At 34.9% G+C, this 26159-nt stretch overlaps 1 protein-coding gene across 5 annotated transcripts in view; it reads right to left on the reverse strand.

Annotated features, from left to right (window-relative positions):
- Nucleotides 1–26159, reverse strand: part of PPARGC1A (PPARG coactivator 1 alpha) — a 739677-nt gene that overhangs the window by 18251 nt on the left and 695267 nt on the right. For all 5 annotated transcript variants that reach the window (XM_051963878.1, XM_051963881.1, XM_051963879.1 and 2 more), the window contains 5 exons: nt 22448–22642; nt 17206–17328; nt 16135–16339; nt 11609–11654; nt 11427–11500 (listed from right to left, as the gene is read on the reverse strand). In XM_051963878.1, the coding sequence (XP_051819838.1) occupies nt 11427–11500; nt 11609–11654; nt 16135–16339; nt 17206–17328; nt 22448–22642 (643 nt within the window). The remainder of the gene's footprint in view (nt 1–11426; nt 11501–11608; nt 11655–16134; nt 16340–17205; nt 17329–22447; nt 22643–26159) is intronic.

Here is a 26159-nt window from a genome sequence, read left to right on the forward strand (position 1 = left end):
AGGAAGGAAGGAAGAAAAAAACAAGGATAAAAACAAATTATTAGGGGGAAAAATGAAACAGACACTTTCAAAATAAGTTCTGTATACTAATATAAGGAACCAAGGCAACTCCACAACTTGAAGGCAATGATTCTTTGTCTCCACAGTTCATTAACTTAGTAAACCATGGCTAATGTAGGTATAATACATTCTTGTAAGCATAACTAATACATTCTGTCTAAAATATGGTTCTGCAACAGAAAACTAAGTGAATAGTAACACTAAATATTGCAGCAGCAGTGAGCCATTTTATTTAGAACTGAACATTAGTGATTGTTGTAAGGCTGAGGGATAGAAACTTAACTGAGCTTCAGCGACTAATTAAATAAATAAAAAGATGATTTAAGAAAGGGGAGAAAATGGTTCAGAATGTTAACTTTCTCGCAGAATGACAGGAAGCGATGTCACCGGTGTCTCTAGGAGATTCTTTATGACAAGGTGGCACAGTCCATCCTATGTGAATGCATCTCATTGCAAGCCACCGTGAAACAGAACCTGTGACCAAAAAAGTAAGGAAAAAGCGAGGCTCCAGTGCAATAGACTATCTTACATAGGAACGTACTGGCTTACAATATACCAGCTCTACTTAGAAGGATACTATTCAGCAAAAAGAACATGAAGTACACTAATGTGCCTGAGGATAGACTTAAGGCAACTGCAGGTTTCAAGGAAAAGCAGTGTTTCCCCTTACTTTCAAAAATGGTATAAAGAAACCATGTGGGTCATAGAAAAGCACATGGAATTTTTTGTGGAGCCTGTCTCCCTCTTCAGCCATTTAAAAGAGCCGATAGGGATAGAGGACATCGTTTGTTTGTTTTTTCCAATTTTATTTCACCATTTGAACAATTTTGATATTTCGGTACAATCTGTCCAATTGAGGAGGCAAAAAGCACAGAAAAGACACGTTCGTTATCACTCCCAAACACTTTTATATTTGGCTTTGGAATCTAGCCAAAGTAATACACTCAATGAGGCATTGAGCGCATCAAAATTCAAGACTTATACACTTCTATCCCTCCATCTCTAGCTGGGATACCCTGCTGGTCTCTCTCTCCAGTAGTCTGAATTTGGGCTTTCCAGTTTACTGGGGGATAAAATACAGTGCAGCAGATCCATTTGTGGATAAACAAGAGTTGATAGGTTTTCTTTATTTTTCAGAATAGAACACCTGTCAGGAACACACATTATCCTTCAATCTCTCATCTGCAAATAAATCAAATCTGTAATTTCCTGAAGTTTCTTCCTTGAAAACACTCTTTTCTCAATTCAATCCACATTTTCTCCAGCACCAGTACACAGGTTCTGACTTCAACTTTCTCTTGAATACAGAGTTCATCTGAAAAACCATTCAGATGCAAAAGCAAAATTTCTCCCCAAATATGAGTATTTGATGACATTCCTCATAAAATAAGAGAATGGTTAAAGAAATGAGGAAATTGTAAACTTAGTAATTTTTCTGTTTTAGAATAAAGACAATGGAGCAAAAGGGCCATGGAGGTAGAAGAAAGCATAAGTAGTTTCTGGATGCAGATTTTCCTTGGAGGGTCTGCTTGGGATGGGGACAACTGAATCACGTGGACATTGTTTGAACTGGTCTCTTATGATCCAGATAGTGGGAAGAGGCCATTATATATTTAATGATGAACTAAGGGATATGAATGTAGGGAAAGACAGTTGAGGCTATGATAGAGAAGTAAAGATAAAGACTCACTGTCTATCTGACTGGTGCAAGATGAAATTATAATCAAGAGAGCATTGGGTAAGCAACATCGTGACAAATTAGGAATATAACTTTTCATAGCTAATTAATTAAACAGGTCCTGAGGAAAAAAATCATAGAAACTGATATTTCCTTCCTAATGTTCTTCCAGATGGTCTCAGGATCACCTCTCATTCCTAGAACTTCAAAATCATTTTCTATTGGTAAGAGTCATTTGATACTTACCCAGAATCTGGTAGTATTGTTAGTTATTTTATCAGCATATTTAACTACTGTACAGTAAATTATGTCTAACTATACATGCTGTAAACTCCTTAAGGGCAGGGAACTTTTAAATTTCTCAATAAGCCCTAGTGCTTCACGTTCAAAAACATCTGTTGATGGAATGGTTTTTGAAAGATAGAAACTCTGCATTTTATAAAACTGAAACTAGGCTACTATTAAAAAGAAATTAGTCTCTTACAAGTATCAGCAATTTAAAATGGAAATAGTGTGGATTTTTCATTGGATTTTAGGATTATAGATATAGAGCTAGAAGGATCCTGGAAGGACATTTAAGTGAATCCTTGCATTTTACAGATGAGGAAACTGAGTCCTAGTAGCATGGTGATAAAGGACAATGGAAAGAAGTCTAGCCAATCTTGAGTCAAAAGTTAAAAACTTTTAAGTTAACTCAAGTAAACTCAAAAACTCAAGTTAAGGTCCTGTCTCTATAAACATCAGCTTTGTGACTATGGACAAGTTTCTTCGCCCCTCTTACTATGTTACAGATTTATTGTCAATAAGAAAAGGAAATTTTTACACCAAAAATTTCCTGGGCTTAAGAAATAAGTTCAAAACCACAACAAAAATCCATGGAAACAAAATCCTAAATATCTAGACATTCTTTCCAGGCTTGAAAATTTGGATTGTTTGTCCATTACCTCTTAAAGTGATTCCTAATTTTTGAAAATGATATGGCTAAAAATGTCCTTAAAGCTCATTCAATTCCGTCTTAAATCTTAAGCATAAATCCACTCAACAAAATCCCTAGAAAGCAGAATCCGAGTCTCTGTTTGAGTACACTATCTCTATAGTGACTGGGAATCGCAGAGGTTACCACATGAGGTAACCTATTTTATTTTCAGATGCCTCTACCTGTTAGGAAGTTCTTTATTTTGAACTGAAGTAATTTTTACCCTTTGGTTACATCCACTGGAGCCACAGAGACTAAGTCTAATCCCTTTTGCACATAATAGCTCTCCAACTATTTGAAGACTCTTATTATATCCCTCCTGAGTCTTCTTTTTTTCAGACTAACCATATCTAACTCTTTCAACAGTTCCTCATATGACATGTTTAGAGTCCCCTCACTATGGTGGCTGCCCTCCAGCTTGTTAATGTCCCTCTTAAAATATGGTACCCCCAAATACACACACTACAGTGGGACTATTACTCTCTTTGCTCTCAATATCATATTCTGTATATGTAACCTAACATCATATTAGCTGGTTTGGCTACCATATTGTACCGTAGCCTCACATTGAGTTTAAAGTCACATGAAACCTCTATTTTTTTTTGGGGGGGAAGGTAATTTTGACAAGTCTTAATGTAGCTGTATTTTTAGATAAAACTACCACTCCAATTAAAGTGCCATCTATATAAGTATGTGGTTAAACATAATATTGCCCATTTTAATAAACAAATATAAAACAAATAATGACCTGAAGTAAAAACTTTTTCAAGATAGACAAGTTTGAGAAGTGGAGATAGAAGGGGTATCATAAAAGACATACACTGTATTCAGTAAATTTAGGACTGTCTTTGAGACAGACAATAATAAAAGTAGTTTACTATATTTTAGACTAGATGATATAAAGCAACAACAAAAACAGTGCAACTCAGACATCTCTCCAAACTTTTTGTCATTGATTGATATCTTTTCAGTTTGACAGAACTATAAGGGAAAATCCTGCAAGGACAGAATTTCTTGTCTGAGTGCTGCCTCTTTGAGCTACAGCTTTTGAGTCTGTTTGAGATTGGAGGGTAAAGCTTTTTCTCTCTCTCAGTGGAGCCAAACTTTTAAAAATACCTAATGAATAGGGAAACCCTTGTGCCTTTGGAATATTTTGGATAGGAACCCATCTGACAGAGCACAGAAATCTTTATGCATAAAATAAGAAAGAGGCAGGGAGGGAGAAAGGAGCTCACCACTTAATGCATGAACACCAACACCTTTTGTCATCTTCATCCTAATCGTGGTAATCTTGATTTCATGCCATGAGCCCAAATCAATAGTACTAATGCCTTCCATAACCTCTGGAATTTTTTTCCCCTGAACCCTGATTTCTTGGTGAATGTGTACATTTTGGTGTTGACAGTACAAGGTATATACCCTGCTCTCTCTTGAACTTAGCAGATTTTGACAGATTTATGTGAGGACAGATGGCCATTACAGGCTGAAGGCTGACAAGAGGCAGTTCAGAGCATTGTTAACACACTCGCACAAACTCTCAGCAGTGCAGCACTGTGCAGAATGTAATTCAGACTATAGCTTTTTTATTGCTGCCTATTTTCTTTTGTCAAAAGAGCCTGCTGTGCACAGCAACAAATGGCTGCCATTACCCAGAATGTAATGGGTGTCAGACAAATCACGTAACACAAACAATCAAGAGTATGTAGGTCATATTTCAACAGAGCACAACCTTAGCAATATTTATGATTACTGCATTGAAATGTGCTCTATAATAAACAAGTACCTCTATATCACTCACACTTACGTACTTCTGCACAGCAAATTTGGGAGAAGTGGTACACACTCTACAATCATCCTTTTAAAGTCTTTTTTAAAGTAAAAGACAAAGTATTTTTTCATGACATCTTGTAAACCCATTTTATTTATAGGGTTTTCTTTTTAATTGAGTGACGATGGAAAATGATAACTTCTGTGTTTTTATTTGATATGTCCTATTATCTACCCCCTGATTTGGGCTTTTTTGTTTGCTTAAATTAGTTTATATCATTTCATAAAATCAATTACTAAATCAGCAATAACTTTTTAAGTGTAGTGAATTTATGTATTCTGAAGGAAAAAAAATGAGATGGGACATCAATTTTTAGCTTTTACATATAAACATGATGTCTGCTCAGACACGCTGTCCCTTGGAAATCCAAGAGACAATAGATTCCCTTACGTGAAAAAGGAAGCACGTGAATTGACATACCCAGATTTTGATAAATGTGGAGGTCTTGAAGAAGGCTCAGAAGTGAGCCACAAAAATGAATATAGGATGGAAAAATAAGACCCCATGAGGAGAATTTGAAAGGGATTAAAGTTGATCCAGTGTATTTAAAAGAAGACTGTGGGAAAATTTCACCATGACTTCCAAGTTCTGTGTTTAAAAAAAAATCTCCATTTCCATTGAGGGCAGAAAAAAAGGGAGAAATCTTCTTGAAACTACAACATATGGTTTGACATATGGAAAAATTCTTGACAGCAAGTGTTGTCAAATAAGTAAACCTGTTGAATCTCTTTCTCTAGAGTTCTATAGGCATAAGAGTGAATTAAGTGACCTCTATGAAGTAACTGTAAAGTACAAAGATTCTGTTTATAAAATCCAGAACTCCTAGTCAAATCTTATACCCCCAATACAAATATGTGACTTCTTAATGGGCCGTACAATAATAGATCATTTAAGGAAAGAATGGCTTAATGACATTCCCACTAAGTTCTTAAAAATTTTTCTCCATCACAAAAGTCTCTGAAAACAGAATTATTGAGAGCAACATTATTTAATAGACTTAGATTTAAATAGATTTAATAGAAAATAATTAAATTGGTAGATTGGTAATATATGGACCAGGATTTTTATGCAGAATGGAACCACTGAACAGTCTTCTGTTAAAGATCCTGATTGAAACCACTATCTTTGTCACCTAGAGATTTGTCATTTTAGCTCCTGGCTATGTTTATTTATGTCAAACAGCAGATATGGACACACTTGTTAGCATTTTTTCCTATTAGCACTTCAAGTTGCAAAACGTAGTGCTCTGAGGATTCAATAGTTTTAAATGCTCTCTGCTAAGCGAGCTGTCTTTTTACTCTTCTTGCTTTATTCAAGTCATTTTGAAATCAAATTAGTTTTACACCTGTAAAGTGAAGTGTTTTTTTCTTAGCTAAAAAGAGCTAGTTTAGGACAATCTCAAAGACAACAGACCAGATGGCATCAGCCAATAAAGCAAACTTCCTTCACCATTCCTCCTGCTCTTCCAAAGATATTACAGATGGGGCAGGAAACGTTTATTTGTTCCAGAGGTATCTGAATCTTGTTGATTCTCCCATCACTATGGTAAGGTAAGGAAAACAATGGTAAACTCTATTTTGCCACTTATTCTTAAATGATGACCTTTAGTTTCTTTTTTTTAATTATCAAATTAAATTTTAGTTGCATTTTAACTTGTGTAAATTGAAGAGATTGCTCTAGATGGTCTCTTCTAAAGTGGCTACATCTATGATTCTCTAATTGCTACTTTCAGAAGAAGTTTCGGAAACATAGTAAACATTATTTTTCACATTTACAAATTATTACTTTTGCATTTGAGGTAATATGAATATAATGGAAACTGAAAAAAGGTATCTGGTAATGTGTTGCAAGGTTCTGTATTCATCCCTGTGCTATTGTCTATTTTCCCTTATTAATGACTGATGAAAACATATACGGCATGTTTGTCAACAACATGAAGCTGGCAGGAATAGCTAACACCTTGGAAAACAGAATGGAGACCTAAAAAAGTGAATTTAATAAGATGGAACTTATTAGGCATGTATAGGAAATCCTACACTTGGATTTCAAAATCTACTGCACAAATACAGGATGGTAGAGATTATGGCTACAAAGCACCTTACATGAAAAGGGCCCAGATTTATAAACAGTTACAATCTCAATACGAGTTTGACATTGTGATATCAGGTGCAGAAAAATGAATGTTAACTGTAGGATCTGTTAACAGAAGCATAGTTTCCAGAATAAATAAATCCTTGTTGACTTAAGTAGATAATCATAGTTGTTTCCAATCTGCTTTGATCAAGTCACACCTAGAATATTTCTGGGCACCGAATTTCAAGGTGAATGAATGAGAGAAAGAATTAAACAACACTTATTAAGTGCTTGAGGGAGGGGAACAAAGTCAAAAGGGAAGTCGAGAAGCTTATATTCTAATAGGGAAAATTGCTTTGGGAATGGTGTCAGGAAGGGGCATTTGGTCTAAAACGTTAGAGTGGAGCTTTAAGCGGATGAACTCTTTCCAGGAACAATGGCAGAGCTGATTTGATCACGGTTTTAGAAATGGAGAGCTCACAGGGTGAAAGAAGAGGGTATATCTGGGAAGACTGCTGCTGATGCTGTTGAGAAGATAGCCGAGTAGCAAGAATATTGATGAAGCTGCACTTGTGAGGAAACTCAAAAACATGCTATAAAAAGGTTCACTTAAAATATCAGAAATGTTTAGGCTGAAAAGAAAAAAAAAAGACTTATTGGGGACATGATTATAATCTAAAAATATATGAAGGACTATCATGTGGAAAAAAACGAGGGGGGAAAAAAGGATTAGATTTGTTTTATTTGACTCAAGAGGGCAGAATTAGGATCTGTGGGTGAAAGTTACGGACACAGAACTTCCTAATAATTAGAACTGTCCAAAGGTGGAATGAGCTGCCGAGAAAGATAGCAAGCTTCACATCTCTGTAATTCTTCAAGCAGAGGCTGGATGACCAGTTGTCAGTGATGTTAAAGAAGAAATTCCTCCTTTAGGTAGGTAGAGATTGGATTATGTCACCCTGGAGTTCTTTTTCAGCCCCAATTTGATGATTCTATCTAGAATAATCTCTTATCCCTTAGAGAAAGGAATGAGGGATTTCTGTGGGGAAGACAGAATACCATACTTGAATTCTTAAGACCCACGTCCAATCCTCATTTTGACATTTAGCAGTTTCTCTACCTTAATCTCTGTGCCTTTGTTTCCTCATTTGAAAAACAGCAATAATAATATACAATGAATATCATAGTTCAAAAACGTACAGAATCTCACATTTGGAAGGGATCTGAAAGGTCAGACTGTACCTTGAACAAGAATCCTTGCCAAAAAAAAAAAAAAAAAAAAAAAAAAAAAGCCATAAAAACGAATAGCATACTAGCAATTTATCCCAGTATTGTTTCTATCTAAACTTCATTGAATGATGAGAATGAGATCCATGGCACCTTCCTCTCCCACATCACTAAACTTACTGGGTCTGAATCATTATCACAGACTAAACTGTTATTCACCATCTCCCAGAAATAACACTGTTCCATGAAAAACTTATGAACAATTTTTTTTTAGTAGATTTTACCACCACAAATATTCATCATTTTCAGGCTACATGGGACAGTAAGTTTTCAAAATTCAGAGTCCAAGCAGAAGAGATCCGAAATTGAGATCATATGCGAACAGGAGAAGGTGTATATTATTACTGTTTTTCTGTCTGCTATTGAATTCTACCACGGATGCTTTCAGACAGTCTACAGAGGAAGAGCTTACATTATAATACACATCCTGAACTCCAAAAAAAGCAGTTATTTGAACTATCTGGCCAGAATCCATGGAAGAATAAATATAAAAAAGTAATATCAGAACAACAACTTATCTGGGGACTGTTTAAATATGAACTCCATCAAAAAAGATGAGTGAAAGATTATTCATGACAACAATAATAAAATTATTAAGAGCAAGTAACAAAAAGCAACATTGTGGTTCGGAACAGGTTGATCTAGGTAATTTAAATTATCTTAATATCAGGTGGTGAGGAAGTAGGGAAAGTAGAAGAAAAGAGCCTTGGAAAACTCCCAAATCAGAAAAAGGTATATATTCTATTATTTACTTCATTTTATGATCTCTCTACCACCTTCAAATTGGTATATGTTCACTATCACCTAAACTATTTCTTACTTATTCCTCCCTCTTGATTAGTATATCTATCATCTTAAATGGGCTGACTCCTTTTCTTCACCTATGTAAAAATCATTCATCTTTTTAAGAAACAATTCAGCTCTGTTGTCCTCCAAAGCCTTCTGAGACTATTTTAGCATTAGATAATTCACTTCTGACAAACCCCTATACTATTTATTGTTTGTACCACCATTGTGGTAATTAATTGCACACTGTGATTTTTTTTGTGTGTGTGTATTGCATTCCAGATGCAGGGCCAAATTTTGCAATGGTGGTGGGGCGGGGAGGGGAGTATGAGATGGGAGTGCTAGTGTTGGGAACAGCAGAACGACCCATTTGTTCCTTTAGGAACAAGGAGTGTGTGAAAGGAAATAATATGAAATAAGGATGGCAGGATCAGTTTCAGTCAAGTTGTGAGTTGAATTCCAACCTGAAGAATTTATAATTTAGCCCAAAGCAGGAGTTTTTGACCTGGGTCATTAATTTTTTTTTTCAGAAGCAATTGGGGTCAAGTGACTTGCCCAGGGTCACACAGCCAGGCAAGGTTAAGTATCTGAAGCCAGATTTGAACTCAAATCCTTCTGACTTCAGGGCTGGTGCTCTATACATGTGCCATCTAGCTACCCCTGTCTTTGAATTAAAAACAAAAAAAAAACAAAAAACAAAAAACCATTAGAAATATATTTCAATATGATGAATTTCCATTATAATCCTATAGACTTTATCAGACTGCCAGAAGTTCAATCCATAAAAAGACTAAAAAAACTCCTGCTCTCAAATCAATAAAAATCCAAATGAATGTTCCAAAGCAGAGCAGGTACACATTCAGGTTAGCATTTTAGGGTAAGTATTTGTGTGGAAGATAATGTAGGGAAAGAAGAGAATGGAAGCTGGGAGATCAGTTAGGAAGAGTTTGTAACAGTTTCTTTCAGAAATAGTGATCTGAGCTAGAATGATAATGATGCAAGACAAAGAAGTGCTTAAAAGAAATACGAAAAGTTAAATAAGAGGAAGGCTTGTTGAGTGAGATAATTAGCTGGGCTGACTGAAAGGATAATGCTCTCAAGACAAATAGGAAAGTCTAGATAAAAGAAGAATTGAGGTGATTTAGGACAAAAGTTTATTCTTTTGGAGGCAAGTGAATTTGAACTAGAGACATTTTTTATTATAATTTTTGCATATGCTTAAATACACCTTTCCAATTAGACAGTGAGCTCCATGAGAACAGAGATAAAGATTTTGTTCTTCTCTGTATTCTTATAGCACATTTGTTTTACAGAGATGAATACTGGTGAATGAGGGAATATCTGGTGATTGGTTCCTCTTTTAAGGAAAAAAAAAATTCAGCAGTGTCCAAAAGAAAACATACCTCAGTAATAATATGAATACTGAATGGCTGACATAAATAAATACTGTTATAGATGCTTTAAATGCATCTAGATAACTACAAAATTGCTTTTTAGAATTGCTAATTCCTCTCCCATAGAGTTCTTGACAGTAAACTTATAACTAAACAATATAAAACAATCTTTGCTGGACAATAACTTACAGTGAAATGCTCAATCTTTCAACTGAATATAATTAAAACTATGAAGCTATTTTAGGATACCATATGTTCTTCTCCCAATAAAATGACTAGAATTGACAAATAGATGTATAATTTATATGTAGGTAATTTTATAAATATATCCAATGTGTTGTATATATATATATGTATATATATATAATACATATATATACATATATGTATATATATACACATATGTATGTATAAATAATCATACATAGATCTAGGAAATTTATCTATGTACACAATATATTTATATTTATGTAAATCTCCATGGACATGCTATATGAGATTTTCTCTGTTTTTTGAAAATGCATGCAATGCATGCATTGGTCCTCCCTGGAAGGCCATTTAGCAAAGTTAAATTGTAAAATTAGACCTAGGAACAATAACTAGGATACATCTGGTTGAAAATCCCTTGGTCACTCTGCTTTTTTTTTTTCCTACTCTCATGAAAATAACCAGTCAGGTTAAGCTTGTTCAGACAGCCTAGAAGGCACTTTTAAGTGGAGTTTAAGCACCAAACCCCAAAAGACATTGTCCACAATCAATTCTTGTGAGCAACTTTGAGATTGGCAGATACCAGATTTAGTATAGGGGACATGAGACTTAGAATATCAAATTAAAACTGAGTAGATAAGGCCTGGAGTCCAAAATGTTTGAAGTAGTCATCTTCTACCAAAATTCAAAGATCCTTTTTGTTTTCAATGGATGGAATCTTGTGAAAATGTCAACATTTTAATTGTGATAGATAAACAAGTACTCTTAGACTACGTCCTTTTATAGTCCTACTATTATAGTTTCTCTACTTTAATATGTTTTTTTCCTAGTTCCTTGTTATTCTGTGATATGACTGCAGTATCTGTTGGAGAATCCTAAAAATCAACTTTTTTTTTTTCTTTGAAATACATACACAAATAATAAGTGTCCCCAAAAGTCTTAGAATGGTTTTAAGCTTTAATAGATTAGTACCATAAGACAGTACAAAGACTTTTGGGTTGACCTATATACTCAAATGTTCAGTTTTCCTTTTGATTTCATGTTTACTATTTATACTCAGCTCTCTTAGCCACATGGAGATCATGGTAACATCTTACTCGAAATTCACACTAATTTTTTTTTAAACACCTGTCTTACCTGCAGTTCCAGAGAGTTCCACACTTAAGGTTCTTTCAATAGTCTTGTTCTCAAATGGGGAACCCTTGGGATCACTGGAAGATAGGGCACATTTATAAAAACAAGCTGAAATGGAGTTGCTGTAGCCAAATGTATCAATACTCCCACCCCTTTTTATACTGTTTGCCCTTCTTAATACTTACTTTGGTGACTCGGGTGTCAAAGGAAGTGATAAACTTGTTGGTTTGGCTAAAGAGAGAGGGGGAAAAAAGAAACCGATTATGAAATGCTGAAAATGATGAAGAGGCTCCTTTTTTTTTTAACCAGGTGTCTTCCAATAGCAGAATTTGAAATATGCCTGGGAACCCAAGGGCTGAGCTAAGTAATTCATGAGGGGATCTTAAAATAGTTGGTCCAAGTCCAAGAACCATTGTTTATGGGGATGTTATGTTGGTAGCCATTTGAAAACACAGAAAACGAAAACTTTTCCCAAGACACATGATCCATGTTAAAGAAGGGAAATTTCACACAATACCACAGGAAATTGCATTTTTCTCATTTAATTGAGAATATAGGATCTGGTTTGTCTAGAAATGAGAACAGCAGAGTAACTACAAGGCAACAGAACGTTATGAATATTCAGCTGATGTTACTTCAACAATGTACAATTTTATATCTAGCTCTGAGAATAGGTTGCTTCTATGAGGCCAAAACTCAGTTCAGAATGATCCAAGTTACAGGAAATTGTTTGCTGGATTATGGATAGTGGGAAATGATGGATATCTGCAAAGGTGGTTTATCGAGGACTTTAAACACCTCCAATTCTGTAATATGAAGAAAAACTAGACCAAATTGCAGTTCTATCTGGTGATCGTATAAGAGTTCCAGTGAAAAGTCTCTTTTCCTCTTTGAATGTTCCTCTCCAATTCTATCTCTTACAGGAATTCTTCTTAAATTAGAAAGATAAAAGATAACTTTCCTCACCCAAACATAACTGACAATTGCTTTTCCTTTGGCAGCCATGTACAATGAACAGAGGGAAATTAAAAAAAAAGAAAAAGAAAAAAGATTGATCCAAAAAATTATGTATGGTACATTTAGAAGAAAGCTAAAATTTAGCCCCTTTATTTGCTTGTTTAAGCACATGGACAATATTCAACAGATATTCAAGTAATTCAATCCATCAAATGTAGTTGCTAAGATAGATAGAAACCGTTTTACTGTATTCAAATTAAAATCTGAAACAAAGTATTTCACAAAGATAAATTTTATTTACACATTGCAAGTCGTGAGATTAGATTTATGTTTTGAAATTAGCGAATGTTATATCATCATCTATCGAGTGTGCAGAAAGAAGTACCATTCCTCACAACCCCTTCTATATATTAATTACTTAGATTGATTGGGTTTTTCAAATATAGATTAATGAACTGGCTTTATTTTTAGTTTGAGTATGTTCAATATAACAAATCCCTTCAAATCATTTAACCTGTTTATAAATGGACCTTTTTTTTTTTTTTTTTAGGGAAGAAAACTTTAAAAGCATCATGAAGAATAAAATGGGTTTCTCAAAAATAAAATTGATTATGCACTTCTTTTTGCTTTATAACAAAATAATATATCTACTAGCTAATGATGTTTAAAATGCTAACACAAAAGGTAGATGCCTTATTTCATTTCATTTATATTTTTACTCCAAACCTGTTATTCTTTTGTATAAGAAATTCTTTTTTTCCACACATTCAGACTTATAATTTTTAAATGTTTTCTTTCTTTCTTTCTCTTTTCTCTCTTCTTTCCTTCCTTCCTTCCTTCCTTCCCTCCTTCTTTCCTTTTTGTAACTTACAGTCCTCCAGATAGGATTATGATACTCAAAGTTTAGATTACTTGCTTACATTCACACCAGTAGTGTCGGAAGTAAAATCTGAATTAAAATTTTCCTGTCTTGGACACTAGCCCAATATTCACATTCTCAGGGAGTTCTATATTGGTCAAAATGCATGAAGGGAGAAGGCAATCACATTTCACAAGATCAAATTCTAACAGGAAATGGCAAACAGTTAGAATGTTGCTTACATTAAGTCCCCTCCTCTACCTTGTTTCTCATCTCTACACACTCTTGCTTTTTGGAGAAATAACTACTGAGTGACTATAGGGCCTGCAAATGGACTAAGAAACCAATCTCAGCTTCAGGCTGTGGTAAAACCCAAAAGCCACATGCAGCTCAAAAGCAATCTGAATTTCAGGATTTTTTTTTTTATAAAACAGTAAGAGAATCATACATAAAATGTTGTTGTCATCAAAAAGGTAATAGCCATAGTTCTTATTTAATATTTTCCCTACTCTTTTGTGCTTGATATCCTGCTTGATGATAAAAAAGTATTCCCGAGGGTTGGACAATTTCTTACTGATTCATAGGCATCAACAATATATTATTTGGAAAGCAATGCCTTTTTTTCAGATGCTAAGATTTCAAGTTGGAAAGCACGTCAAAGATCCTTGAAGCCAGCTCTTACATTGTACAATATAGATAAGGAAGCTGAGTGTGGCAGAAGTTTGTAAATGGCTTCAGGTGACACCCGTTAGCATCAGAGTGACAGGCTCAGAGACTCTGCATCCAAGGCCAGAACTCTTCCCACCACCACAAGTCCCAGTTCCTACAGCTTTGGGATAATCCTCATTTGAATATTCACAGTAACACATGGAAAGAAACAATCATGCAAAAGCTAATGACATCAATGGCAAGAAACATTTTCTCTTCAACAATAGCCACTCATAATACATTCAGTGAATCTGTCACTTTATCAAGTTCCAACTATGCTCTAAAGAGAATGAGGGAAAACAAAACTATTTTGATTCTGATCAACAGGCAGGAAAGCATTCTCCTTAAACTCGATGGCCAGATTTGCTTTGTCGAATGCATGGACCATCTTGGAAGGGATATAAAAATCAAAGAATGACCTGGGGATGGTCTATGAGAAATCATGCTTCTTAATCCTTTACTCTACCCATTACAGACTTCATCTCCTAATTTCTACCCTGCTCAAAAGCAGGAGAACCTCCAAGTTTGCATAAACGTGGGTCAGTGGGAAACCCAGTGGTCTGGAACGTGAATTTTATTTTGGGTCTAGAGAGGAAGGAATGGATAGAAAGTGACTAAGAGCTGGGGATCACGGAAAGGCTAAAGGAGAGGTAAAATATTTTTAAAAATGTTCTCCAAAGACAGTATGTTTATATAAGAGAGGGAAGGAATAGGAAAGGAATAGCAATTTGATAGCCTGGGAATGAAAATGTTTATTAAAAAAAATAACAAAACAAAACAACCACCACCATCACCACCCCCAAACAATTAACATACCTGGATGTAATTAGCATGGTTCAAAACAGGGATCAGGGGTTGGGAACCTGTAGCTGGAAGGGGAAGTTATAGGAAACAAAAGAAAAACAGGGTATCTTTATACCTGCCACTTCAGAATATACCTATTTCCACTTTCCATTGTACTGTAACAAGTTCTACAGGTAGAATCAGAGTGGAAAACAGGCATATTTTAAAGTAAACAGTAACTTCAAACAAGCTCTCTCAGGACTATAAACCTATACTGTGTCTGGGGCAGTAAAAGGAAAAAAAAATTTGAAAATTACTCATGATAACAATAACTTGTATTTCTATTGTGTCCTAAGTTTTGTAAAATGTTTTCCTCACAACAGCCCTGTGAGGTAGGTAGTACAGATATTTTATCCCCATCTTATTGATCGTGAACCTGAGACTCAGACACATTAAATGAATTGCCCATGACCAGAGTAACTACAAAGGGACACAACCAGAACCAAAATCCAGGTCCCTTGGATCCAAGTCAAATCTATGAGCACAGATTCAAAAAATCTTTCAGGTCTGACTTGAATTACTAATTCTTCCAGCTCAGGGCTAGACGAAAAAAAGTCAGCTGATGTCGTATGTTCAGTTTAGTCTGGACAATCAACATTTTAGAAAGAAAGGGGAAAAGATGAAGACTTGAAAAGCTTATTCCTAAGATTATAATACCAACTAGCATCAACCAATCAAGCAACAAGCATTTACTAAGCACCTACGATGTGTCAGCCACTGCGCTAAGTGTGAAGAATTCAAAGATAGGAAATGAAATAGTCCTTAATATCAAGGATTTATATCTTATCAAGAGTGAAAACATAAGTAATTCAATGAAAATTAAGCATTTATGTTCAGGAGACGAACTACAAAGATACTATTCCTTGTTTCCCAAGGAATATATGGCAAATTAACCATGGCTTCCTCTATTTTTACACTGTTGGAAGAAAACTCTTCCTTCACCTACTTAAAAAAAAAAAAAAAAAAAAAACAAAGCTCACTAATGAGTTGGTTAAACCAACTTAGTAGACCTTCGCTTATCTTTATAATGTCCATATAAATATTACCTGATGCTGTAATTCTTACTCACTACTTCTCCCCTCTCTCCTAATCCCTGCCATCCCCAGCACGCCAGCGTACATTTCCGATTCCTTTTGTGAGTTATGATTTAGATGCATATTAGCTCTAAAAAGTTATGTTAAAAAATTCCCAAGGAAGAGATGGCTTTTATCACTGGTCCTTCTTTCTGCAGTGAAGCGCTTCTGATTTTCTGCGGAAGCACCATGTCTTTTTCAGAGTCACAGAGTTCCAGGGCCTCAACAATGACATCTCAGTCAGCGGGTTGCCTTCAAGTCCCAAGCCTACCTTGCAAATGATGCGGCTGAGACTGGAGATGGGGCTTCTTTTTGGAAGGGCATTTGTCTTTGTTGCTGTTCCTGCTCTCTGTTGGTTTGGTCTGAGGAGGGTCATCATTTGTAGTCAGATACTTGAGAAGCTCTGAGCAGGGACGCCTTTGTGGCTTCTGCTGTTGACAAATGCTCTTCGCTTTATTGCTCCATGAATTCTCGGTCTTAAAAACAAGGCATAAAAAAAAAAGTAAAATTAGTGAACTGAACCTTATCAGAATGGATATAGGTTTTCTGAAGAGATGAGATTTTCAATGAAGTGTTCAGTCTAAGTGTACTAGATCTATGAGCTGTGAATAATTGTTTGCAGAACAAGGAAAGAAAATTACATTTAAAATTCCTAAATGACATTTATGCAGCGTTTTATTTCATTTCTCCTACATTTCAATGTTCCTACTCAGCAACATGTAACTAACAAGACCCTACAGCGCCTTTACTGTGAACCCAAAAAAAGAGGCTGGTTTAAACCTTAATTTGCTGCTGATTGCTTGGGCCCAGTATCCACAATTCTCTTAAGTACCCCTAAACGCTCCGTTGTCAGTTACAGTGAACGGCAAGACAAACATTGTTTAATACAGCCCGCTAACAGAATTATGTCATTGCCAGCCTTCCATCCAATTAATAGCTGATGGAGATCTTTCGCTCGGATCCTAGAATTATCTTTCTCAGTTAGACAGCTGGCCAAGTGATAATCCTATATCTTTGAGTTTACTCATAAAAAAGACCAACAGATCAGAAAAGTTGTATCGTATACTAGACAAGTCCATGTACTAATAATATGGAGAAAGAGTAATAGCCAAGGCGACTTCTCCATTCCTCCACCCCCAAATCGAAGCAAAATTTAAACTATTTAGAGTTTAAAGTAGCTTAAGCGATTTTTCTGGAACCCATTTTATTTCACGTTTGCCATTTTTGAACTCTTTGCAGGATGTTAGCCAGAGTAATACGTATAGATCTGTTGCTTGCTCATGACTGAAAGCATAAAACTCTTTGTTACTTTTCCCCCTTAATACAAAGATTAAGTTTGTACCTTAACAACCGCAGGGTTTGTCCTGATCCTATGATTAGTATTTGCATGATTCTGAGTACTGAGACCACTGCATTCATTATAACTTAGCTGAGTGTTGGCTGGAGCCAGTAAGAGCTTCTTAAGCTAGAAAAATATCAGGGAAAGGGAAAAGAAAGAAAAATTAGTTATCTTTAAGGATTATAAGACTTTATTAGAATTTTAAACATATTTACTTAAAATTAGCGACATCAGTCTCAACAAGTAGAGCACAAATAACTCAAAAAGAATGAAATAAAACCAACCTTTAAGGAAAGGGGTTTGAAATTATATTTAAAGCTCATGGAAGTACTTCCTTTTCTGACATTCTAGATGGTGAAAGGGGGCTGGTGAATCCTTTGGTTTTTATTTGTTTTTCCTTAAGCTATTGAAAAAAAATAAACTTTTCTCCTCCCCATAGGGGATTCCCCACCCACTACTACTAGCAGGCAATAGTTCATTTGAATGAGAAAAGCGTTTGTGATGATTGTGAGAATTTGAGAAATAGGGAAAGAAATCCAATTATCCAGTTGGGGTGCTTATTGTTGAATGGAGGAATATATTATTTTGAACTGCATCTACCAGTTCTGTTAAAACTTAGAATACCATAAGATACATGGGAAGAGGAAGTAGGACAGGAAACTGCTTATAATAGAAAGGGGCAAGGTAAAGCATTATGAGATCATAGACTTAGACTTAGAAGGTATGGCTAGAACCATCTAGGCCAATCTCTGCATTTTACATGGGAGGAAACTAAAGAACACAGAGATTAGGCAAATAGTTCCCAGTTGCCCAGTTAGCATGTGACAGGGGTAGGATTTCAATCTAGGGCTGTCTGCACCAGACCACTTGTACTTCCCTCCAAAGACAACAAAGTCAGTCATCTTCCTCTCATCTACCTAATGCTGAACATTCAAATTGCTGTGAAAGTGATGGAATAGAGTATCTAACAATAAAGTGCATCTTGCTAAGATATCATGTATTAAAGTGAACATACATCTATGGAAGATCTCAGAATTGAAGCACAACCTGTGTTATCACCTCCATCTCTAGATTCGAAATCTCCAAATACAAAGTCTGCTTCCTAAAGTTCTGGGGTGTTTTAAAAATGTATAGGGAGGATATGAAGGTTCTGTAGAGCAATGACACTCCATAACTGTATATGATATGTCCTGTGTTACAAATGAAACAAAAATGAACCTGATATATAGAAATGAAACATAGCCCTAGTTAATAAGAGAGAAAATCATGTATACCAGTAACACATCCCAGAAATGCCAAGCATCGTCGAATGCATATTTCCCCACTCTATTTAAATCTGCTGGAATTTTATTCTGCCTCAAGGATTAGGAAAATGCCAATTCCTCCATAAAATCACTTCTTTTTTCTCCATCATCTATGCTGACTCCACTTCCTCACTGCCTATTTCAAAAAGTCCGTCAAATATGTTTTCTAAGCCTGTAACTCAACAAAAGCTCTTTCCTAATATTTATTATAGAGATATCAATAGTGAACACCATGAGACTTTCAGTCTTCATTCTCTTTTTCCTCTGGACAGTTTTTGACAGTGATGAACACTCCTTCCTCTTGAATACTCACTCCTTCCTCAGCTCTCATTCTTCTACTAATCTGACTACTCCTTATTTATTATGCTGGGCTATTATTAATCCCCTAGTGGTTTTTTTTTTTTTTTTAATCTCTTTGCTCTCTTACTGTTGGTGAACTCATCACTAGGGCTTCAGGTACCACCCTCATATAGATGACTTTTAAATCCATATATATCAAGGATTACTCTCTCTTCTATCAGTCAAACTATCAAATGCTTGTTAGATATCACCTTTTTGGCTATCTTGTAGTCCTCTCAAATTTTGGTGCAAAAGGCTCTAATAGATCTCCGATTTAATGAGTTTAGATGTTCTCCTCAATCACGCAGATCTCAACCATCCATGACTGCCAATTCCATGTCTTCTCCACTTCCCCTCAATGTACCAAAGGCTTTCTGTGCTTTCTTGTAGCAAAGAGAGAATACAAGCAGAACATTCTATCTGTCCACCTACCATTCCTTTTCCTGGTTACTGGTCCCTTTTTTTCCTCTTCTTGCCCTATATATCTCTCCTTACATCCTTTACTCTTCTTTTCAAAGGTTCTCATGGGTTACATGTTGCAGCTACACTCAGCTATTTATTCACTGCCTTCTTTGATATTTTAATTCTTCAGAGACTGTCAGCTATGTTTCATAACCATACAATGCCACTGAGAGAATTCTGGCATTAAGAAAGTTAGGCTTTATGTCAAGGATGTTAAAAGATTTTGATTTTGTTTAAAGACAATTCATACAATTTTCTTTATTTACTTTTGAGTCACCTGCACTATCTGTCCCAGGGACTATTTCATTTTAGTCTTTGTACTCCAAGGATCTAACGGGAATGTCAGGTTGTAGTAGGTGCTTAATAAATGCTTGTTAGTTGATTAATAAATAAATCTCATAAAGATTTCGCAAAAAATGGGGAAGTAGCCTTATAGGTAGATTCTTGAAGTTTTCTTTCTTTTTCCTTAAACAAGCATGCAAATATCCATATTTTTCCTCTTGCCTTTGGAATTATCCCCTTCCTAAGATACTTTCTGACTGCTCTTTCAAAGATCAATTGTGTCACTTTAAGCATCTATCTGTACTTCAGACATGTGTTGTAATTTGGCTGTTTTCTCTATCTTTGTTTTCTTTAGTGTAATTTCTACTTACTCTATAAATAAACCCAGGACCACAATGCTAGAGTCCAAGTGTAGTAATTCTTCTGTTCTTCATGTTGAAATCATGGTTTCAAAAATCCTTGCACATCTTTTTCTTCTTTTCTTTATTTTATATACACACACACACACACACATATATATGCATATATGTGTATACATATATAATATGTATATGTATATGTATACTTATATATAATATGTATATGTGTATATGTATACTTATACATAATATGTATATGTGTATATGTATACTTATATATAATATATATATATGTATATATGTGTATAGCTATAGATATTCCTTAAATGATATCAGAATCATCTCTCTTAGTTGAATATCTAACTAAATTTTTTTTTTTTTAATGAGAAGAACTAGAAGAAGGAAGTTGCATCTAAGTGGCTGGCTGAGCTGAAAGATTTGAAGAAGGAAAGAAGTTGGTCAAGACAGTTTTATTGAACATAAAGTGGTAACAAAAGTCATTATTTCCTGGGATACTTAATCGTCTCATATGGCAATACTTGTGATAAGTCTTTGAAAAATGACCATTGTGAAAATAACTGCAGCATATACACCAACATGGTTGTAAAGGACGAAGAGGTAGCAAAATTTTACAAAGAATTTCATAAGAATCTCCAAATTAAATTCAAATCTAAGTTGCAACTTTAACTTAGCTGTAAAGGTGGAATGGATGAAGATACCAAGAAATATATTAGAAGGTATAATCCAGGAACAAGAAATGAAAGTGATCTGAATTTAAAATAGAAGCATCATGAACATTTGGCAGGAGTAGGGGAAAAGCAGGATAATGGATCCATAGTGAAAATATGGGTTTAAATCACAGATTTGCCATTAGCTATCCATGAGGCTTTCTCTGGGTCCCTTACTCTCTATGGATCTCTATTTTCTAATTTGTTAAATGAGAAACCAGACTAGCTGGCAGCTCTGAAATTCTTTAAGCTTATGAGGTAACCCCTATATAATGTCACAAAATCTAATTAGTTTTATTTTAAAATGGGAAAATATTTATCGTTCCTAAATCAGATCCAAGAAGATTTATCAATAAAAGGCATCTCTCTTCAACATGGAATTTATTCTCTTGTCTCTTAGCCTTTTTTTTTTTTTTCTGTTCCTGGGCTTCCCCATGTCCAAGAATCATCTACATCCTTTTCTCCATGCAGTTGGCAAATCTTGATTTTACCGTCCTCAGAATGTCTTGCATCTGTTACCTTCTCAGACTTACACAGTCACTACTTTAAATCAGGTCCTCATTGCCTCTGGCCTGGGCTACTGTAATAGCGCTCTAATTGAACTCTTTGCTTCCAGCCTTTTCCTTCTCTAATCAATCCTCTACACAACCACCAAAATAATCTTTCTAAGGCACAAACCTGACCGTGTCCCTTTCTTGCTCCAAAATCTTTCCTTTGCGTATAGGATAAAATATAAAACTCCTTAGCTTGGCATTTACAGTGCTCCACGATTTGGTTCCAAACAACCTTACCAGCCATATTTCATATAAATCGTCTTCATAAACAGTATATATCAGTCAAATTGGAATAGTAGCCAGTTCTTGAAATCTTTTCTATTTCTTCCCCCATCTATCATAGCTCAAAAGCATTATCTTCATCTTTCCTTTTCAAAATCCTTTTCTTCCTTCAAGTTTCAATTCCCATGTCAGGGAAACTTTCTTTAATAATCCCAAGTAGTGGGGTTCTCTCTCTTATTTTTCTTATAGAACATTTCTTTAAGTACACATTTGGTTTCCCATATCCTCAGTAGAATGGTAAGTTTCTTGAGGGCAGGAACTCTTGCTTTTATATCAGTAGCCCCAATACCTTACCCAACACCTCCCAGGTAGTACAAGCTCAATAATTCTCACCTTGCTGATAACTCTTTTAGGCACTCATCGTTGTATTTCTTTTCATTATATTACTTGTACACATGACTTATCTTCCCTGCTAGACTGTAAACCCCTTGGGGGCCGAAACGACATGTTATTTGCCTTTGTGTGATACTTCCTAGCATAGAGCTTTACAAATAGCAGTAACTGTCCTGAGTTAATGCTATTTGTAAAGCTCTATGCTAGGAATGGGAATATAATTCATTTTTCAACAGCTTAATGAATGAACCAAATTATATCAGCTGTGCAAATAAAATTCACCATCTATTATCCAAAATATTATAGATTGTTCCTATCATGCTGACTATCCAGGTTGTGTGTGTGTGTGTGTGTGTGTGTGTGTGTGTGTGTGTGTATTTGGTTTATACATTTGAAAAACACCAGAAAAACTTCAGGAAGACTGTATTTCCAACATTTTAAAGGCAGAAGTTCTTAATATTTTACACTCTGTACGCTCTCAGATTTGTCTGTTGTTTCAGTCTAAATTAAGAATCCAAACCTTATTGTTGTTACATCATACCCATGCAGCGGGTAGCCAGAGGCAACTCCAATTCCTGTTAAACAGTAGGAAGGGTTCTTACTAGAGACGGCTCTTCTGCCTCCTGAGTTGGAGGGGTGCCGTCGGGCATAGGCGAAGGGCTAGCATCATTGTCATTGGTCACATCTCCATCTGTCAGTGCATCAAATGAGGGCAATCCATCCTCATCCACAGGGAGACTGTCCAATGTTTCTGTGAGAACTGCTAGCAAGTTAGCTTCATTCTCTTCGTCTATCTTCTGCAGAAACAGAAAAATAAAGAGAGAAGGAAAGAAGAGGTGCTTAATCAGCAGGAAAGGAACCCAGGTTTACCCAAATGTGCCAGTGCAGAGAAAGAAATTCTTGAGAACAGTAGTCCACATGAATATCTCTCTCCACTAAGTTCATTGCCCCTCCTGGTCTGGAACACACAACTGGGACCTTATTTGTATAGTTTGAATCCTTGATTATTGGAATCATGCTATTTTGCACTTTTATCATGTCTATGTATAGACCAGAGTTGCTTTAATGGAGTGTCCCATATTTTTAACTAAATTCCAAATAACTAGCCAGTCATCCTGTACATGGGGGCATTGGGGAGGGAAGGGATGGATCTGGCAATGAAGGTCATTGACTATCCTGCAATTTATAGTCTTAGAAAGAATACCTACCCAGAGTCATATAGTTAATATATGAGATATAGATAATAATAGCAATAGCAATAATAGCATATTATTAATAGCAATAGTAGCATATTGCACAGAGGACCCAACCTGGAATCAGCAATCTTCATGAGTTCAAATCTGACCTCAGACATTTACTGGCTGTGTGACCCTGGGAAAGTGACTTACTCAAGCTTGCCTCAGTTTTTTCATCTATAAATAGAGCTAGTAAAGGAAATGGCAAACTTATCTTTGCCAAGAAAATCCCAAGTACGATCATGAATATTTAGATACCGTTGAAGAATGACTGAACACACACACATCTTAACCTTTCGTTATGGAGCTTTTGAGTAATCTTGTTAAGCCAATGAACCTCTTCTCATAATATTATTTAAATACATAAAATAAAATACAGAGAACAGATTAAACTGATTAAACAGATTAAAATACAGAAACCTATTAAACTGAAATAAAGGTATCTTTTTTTCCTATTCAAGTTCATGGACCCCATGACATTTTTCCATAGACACCACCTTTAGAATCTTTCCCTGTGTAAAAGGCAAGAGTTGAGCCCATTTTTCTTGCCTCTGAAGCTAGCTCTCTATGGCACCACACAATTAACTTGTTTGGTACCCTAATACTGAATCAGTGTTAGGAAATTTGAATGTGGTTAAATAATATGATCTTGTGGACAAATGGTTTCATGTGGATAAGCTTGCTTTTCCTTTTTGAAATATAGGCTCCCTGTGAGCAGGATCCATGTATTTATTTAGCTTTTGTTTGAAGCCCACAGTCATTGTCACAGAACTCAATACACAGTGTATGTTCAATAAATTCAATGATGTTAGTTCATATTCCAAAGGCTTTTTAAAGTTTACTGAACACTTTCCTTCTCACAGGCAGGCAAAGTGAGGTTTATAAACATTACACCAATTTTACAGATAAGGAAATAAGTTAATTGCTCGCTACGGATATGGAGTAAAGGGTCAGCTATGGGCCTCAGAGTTAGAACTTTGGACTCCTTTCTCTTTGTTCTACTTTTCACTCACAATTGAGTTCAGGAAAGATAATTTTCTTCCTCTTGACCCAGAAATTCGTTTTTCTTAAAATTTTATTTGATTCTGAACTTCAGAAATAAAACTGGCATTTCCATAACATGGTAAAATAGACAAAGAAAGATGATTGCATACAAAACTAAAAACCTATTGGGGCAAATTTTAAGTATGCAATAATGTAATTTTCTTTATTTTTCCTTTTTTCATCCTTCCCACCTCCTCATTATGTGAATGAATGTATGTAAAATCTTTCTATCGGTATTAGTTCTTTCTCTTTTATTTGGTCTGTTGATTTTCTTTAAAAGAATGTCAAAACACACATAACACACACACACACACACACACACACACACACACACACACACTTCAGACTTGATGCTATAATATTAACAACTATAGGCTAAATTATCCTGCACAGATTGTCTTACAAAATGCACCTAAGTTGCTGACACGTAATGAAGCCAACAATAGCCAGACTTCCTTTCTTTCTGGCACTGAACTCCAGTTAATTGACCTGACAAAATTACAAGAATGAGAGAATAAGACAGCTAATCAGAAAATCAAATTGTATTACTAGAGAAATTAGGCAAGTCTTTATCACATATACATTCCATTTTCATATAAAAATTGTTTCCCCTCATTTCTGATGAGTCTTTGTCCAAAAGCAAAAATCACGAGCTTGTAATTCATTGTGTCTTTAGAGACCGTGGCAGCATTTCTATCCACCTTTATAGTAATGACTGATCTTGAGGGCTTTGTTTTGGGATTTTTATCAATCTATCAACTCTGTGGTTCTTGAAGCTGACTTTGTCAATGACTTGTTTACGGGGCATAATAGCACTGTTATTTAAGTTTTGTAATGTTTCTATATATTCTAAGTGGGTAGATTTTTAATATCTAATCAGGACATATATATATATATATATATATATATATATATATATATATATATATATATATATATATAACTATGTGATACATGGGAATAAACTAACACCTTGAAATACTTGGTTCTCTAAAATATAAGTTACTTTTAAGATCATAAGAACATTGCAGACAGCTTCTTTGATCTAGTAGTAAGAGTTTGGGAGTTGGAAGATCTGGGTTCAAATTGTCCATTGTCTGTAAAACCTAAGCGAATTATTTCTCTCTGGATCTCAGTTTCTTCATTTGTAATATAAGAGTCAGATTCAATAACCTCTAAGCTTTCTTCCGATTCCAAATTCTACAAACTGTTTAATATTAAAAGAAAAAAAATTCTGATCATGAATAAAACTGGCCTTTCAAGTACTGGGGATTATTTTTTTTTTCACTACAAAAAAATCTAAGCATGAAATCAGCTATAAAATTATTCTTCACATAACTACAATGAATCCAAATGTTAGTTAAATCAAAGATAAATATTACTTTCTTTAGAATAATGTCTTTGTATTACATTTGACAAAATATAGTTTGAATGTTTTTTTTTAATCAGACATCTTTACACATTCCATACTTTTATAAATATGCTTCATTTCTCGAGGTCAAATAGTTGAAGTCAAAAGTTTAATAATATTTATCAAATTTTTTTTCAGTAATATAATTTAAACTCTATGATTGATATTCCAAGTATACTATATGCTATATTTTTAATCATAAACTCAAATAGTTTTCCATGAATGTAGTATAATTCTAAGCAAAGAGTACATGGAAAAATACTTTTAAATTAACTGTGTCTCATGGGTTCCTGCCAATGATTCTTAAAAAACAACATATTCATTACAATGGTAGAGACCTTGGAATTTGATCATGTCATAATTCATTTATAAGACCTAATTAAACATAATTATTTCTATTTTTACTTAAATAGTGGTGATATGTATAAAAGTAGAAAGATGATTTTGTGAAGTCCTTGAGCAGAGCTTGCTGCAGCAAAATTATTCTTGAAATTAACAAGAAAAACTATGACTAACTTCAAAATATTGCTTATAGAAATATAGATATCAATAAATGGAGAAATATTAATTGCTCATAAGCAGACCAATATAAGAAAAATGACAATATCAACTTAATTAATTATG

Source organism: Antechinus flavipes, chromosome 6 (genome assembly GCF_016432865.1).
Source record: "Antechinus flavipes isolate AdamAnt ecotype Samford, QLD, Australia chromosome 6, AdamAnt_v2, whole genome shotgun sequence".
Taxonomy (NCBI): domain Eukaryota; kingdom Metazoa; phylum Chordata; class Mammalia; order Dasyuromorphia; family Dasyuridae; genus Antechinus; species Antechinus flavipes.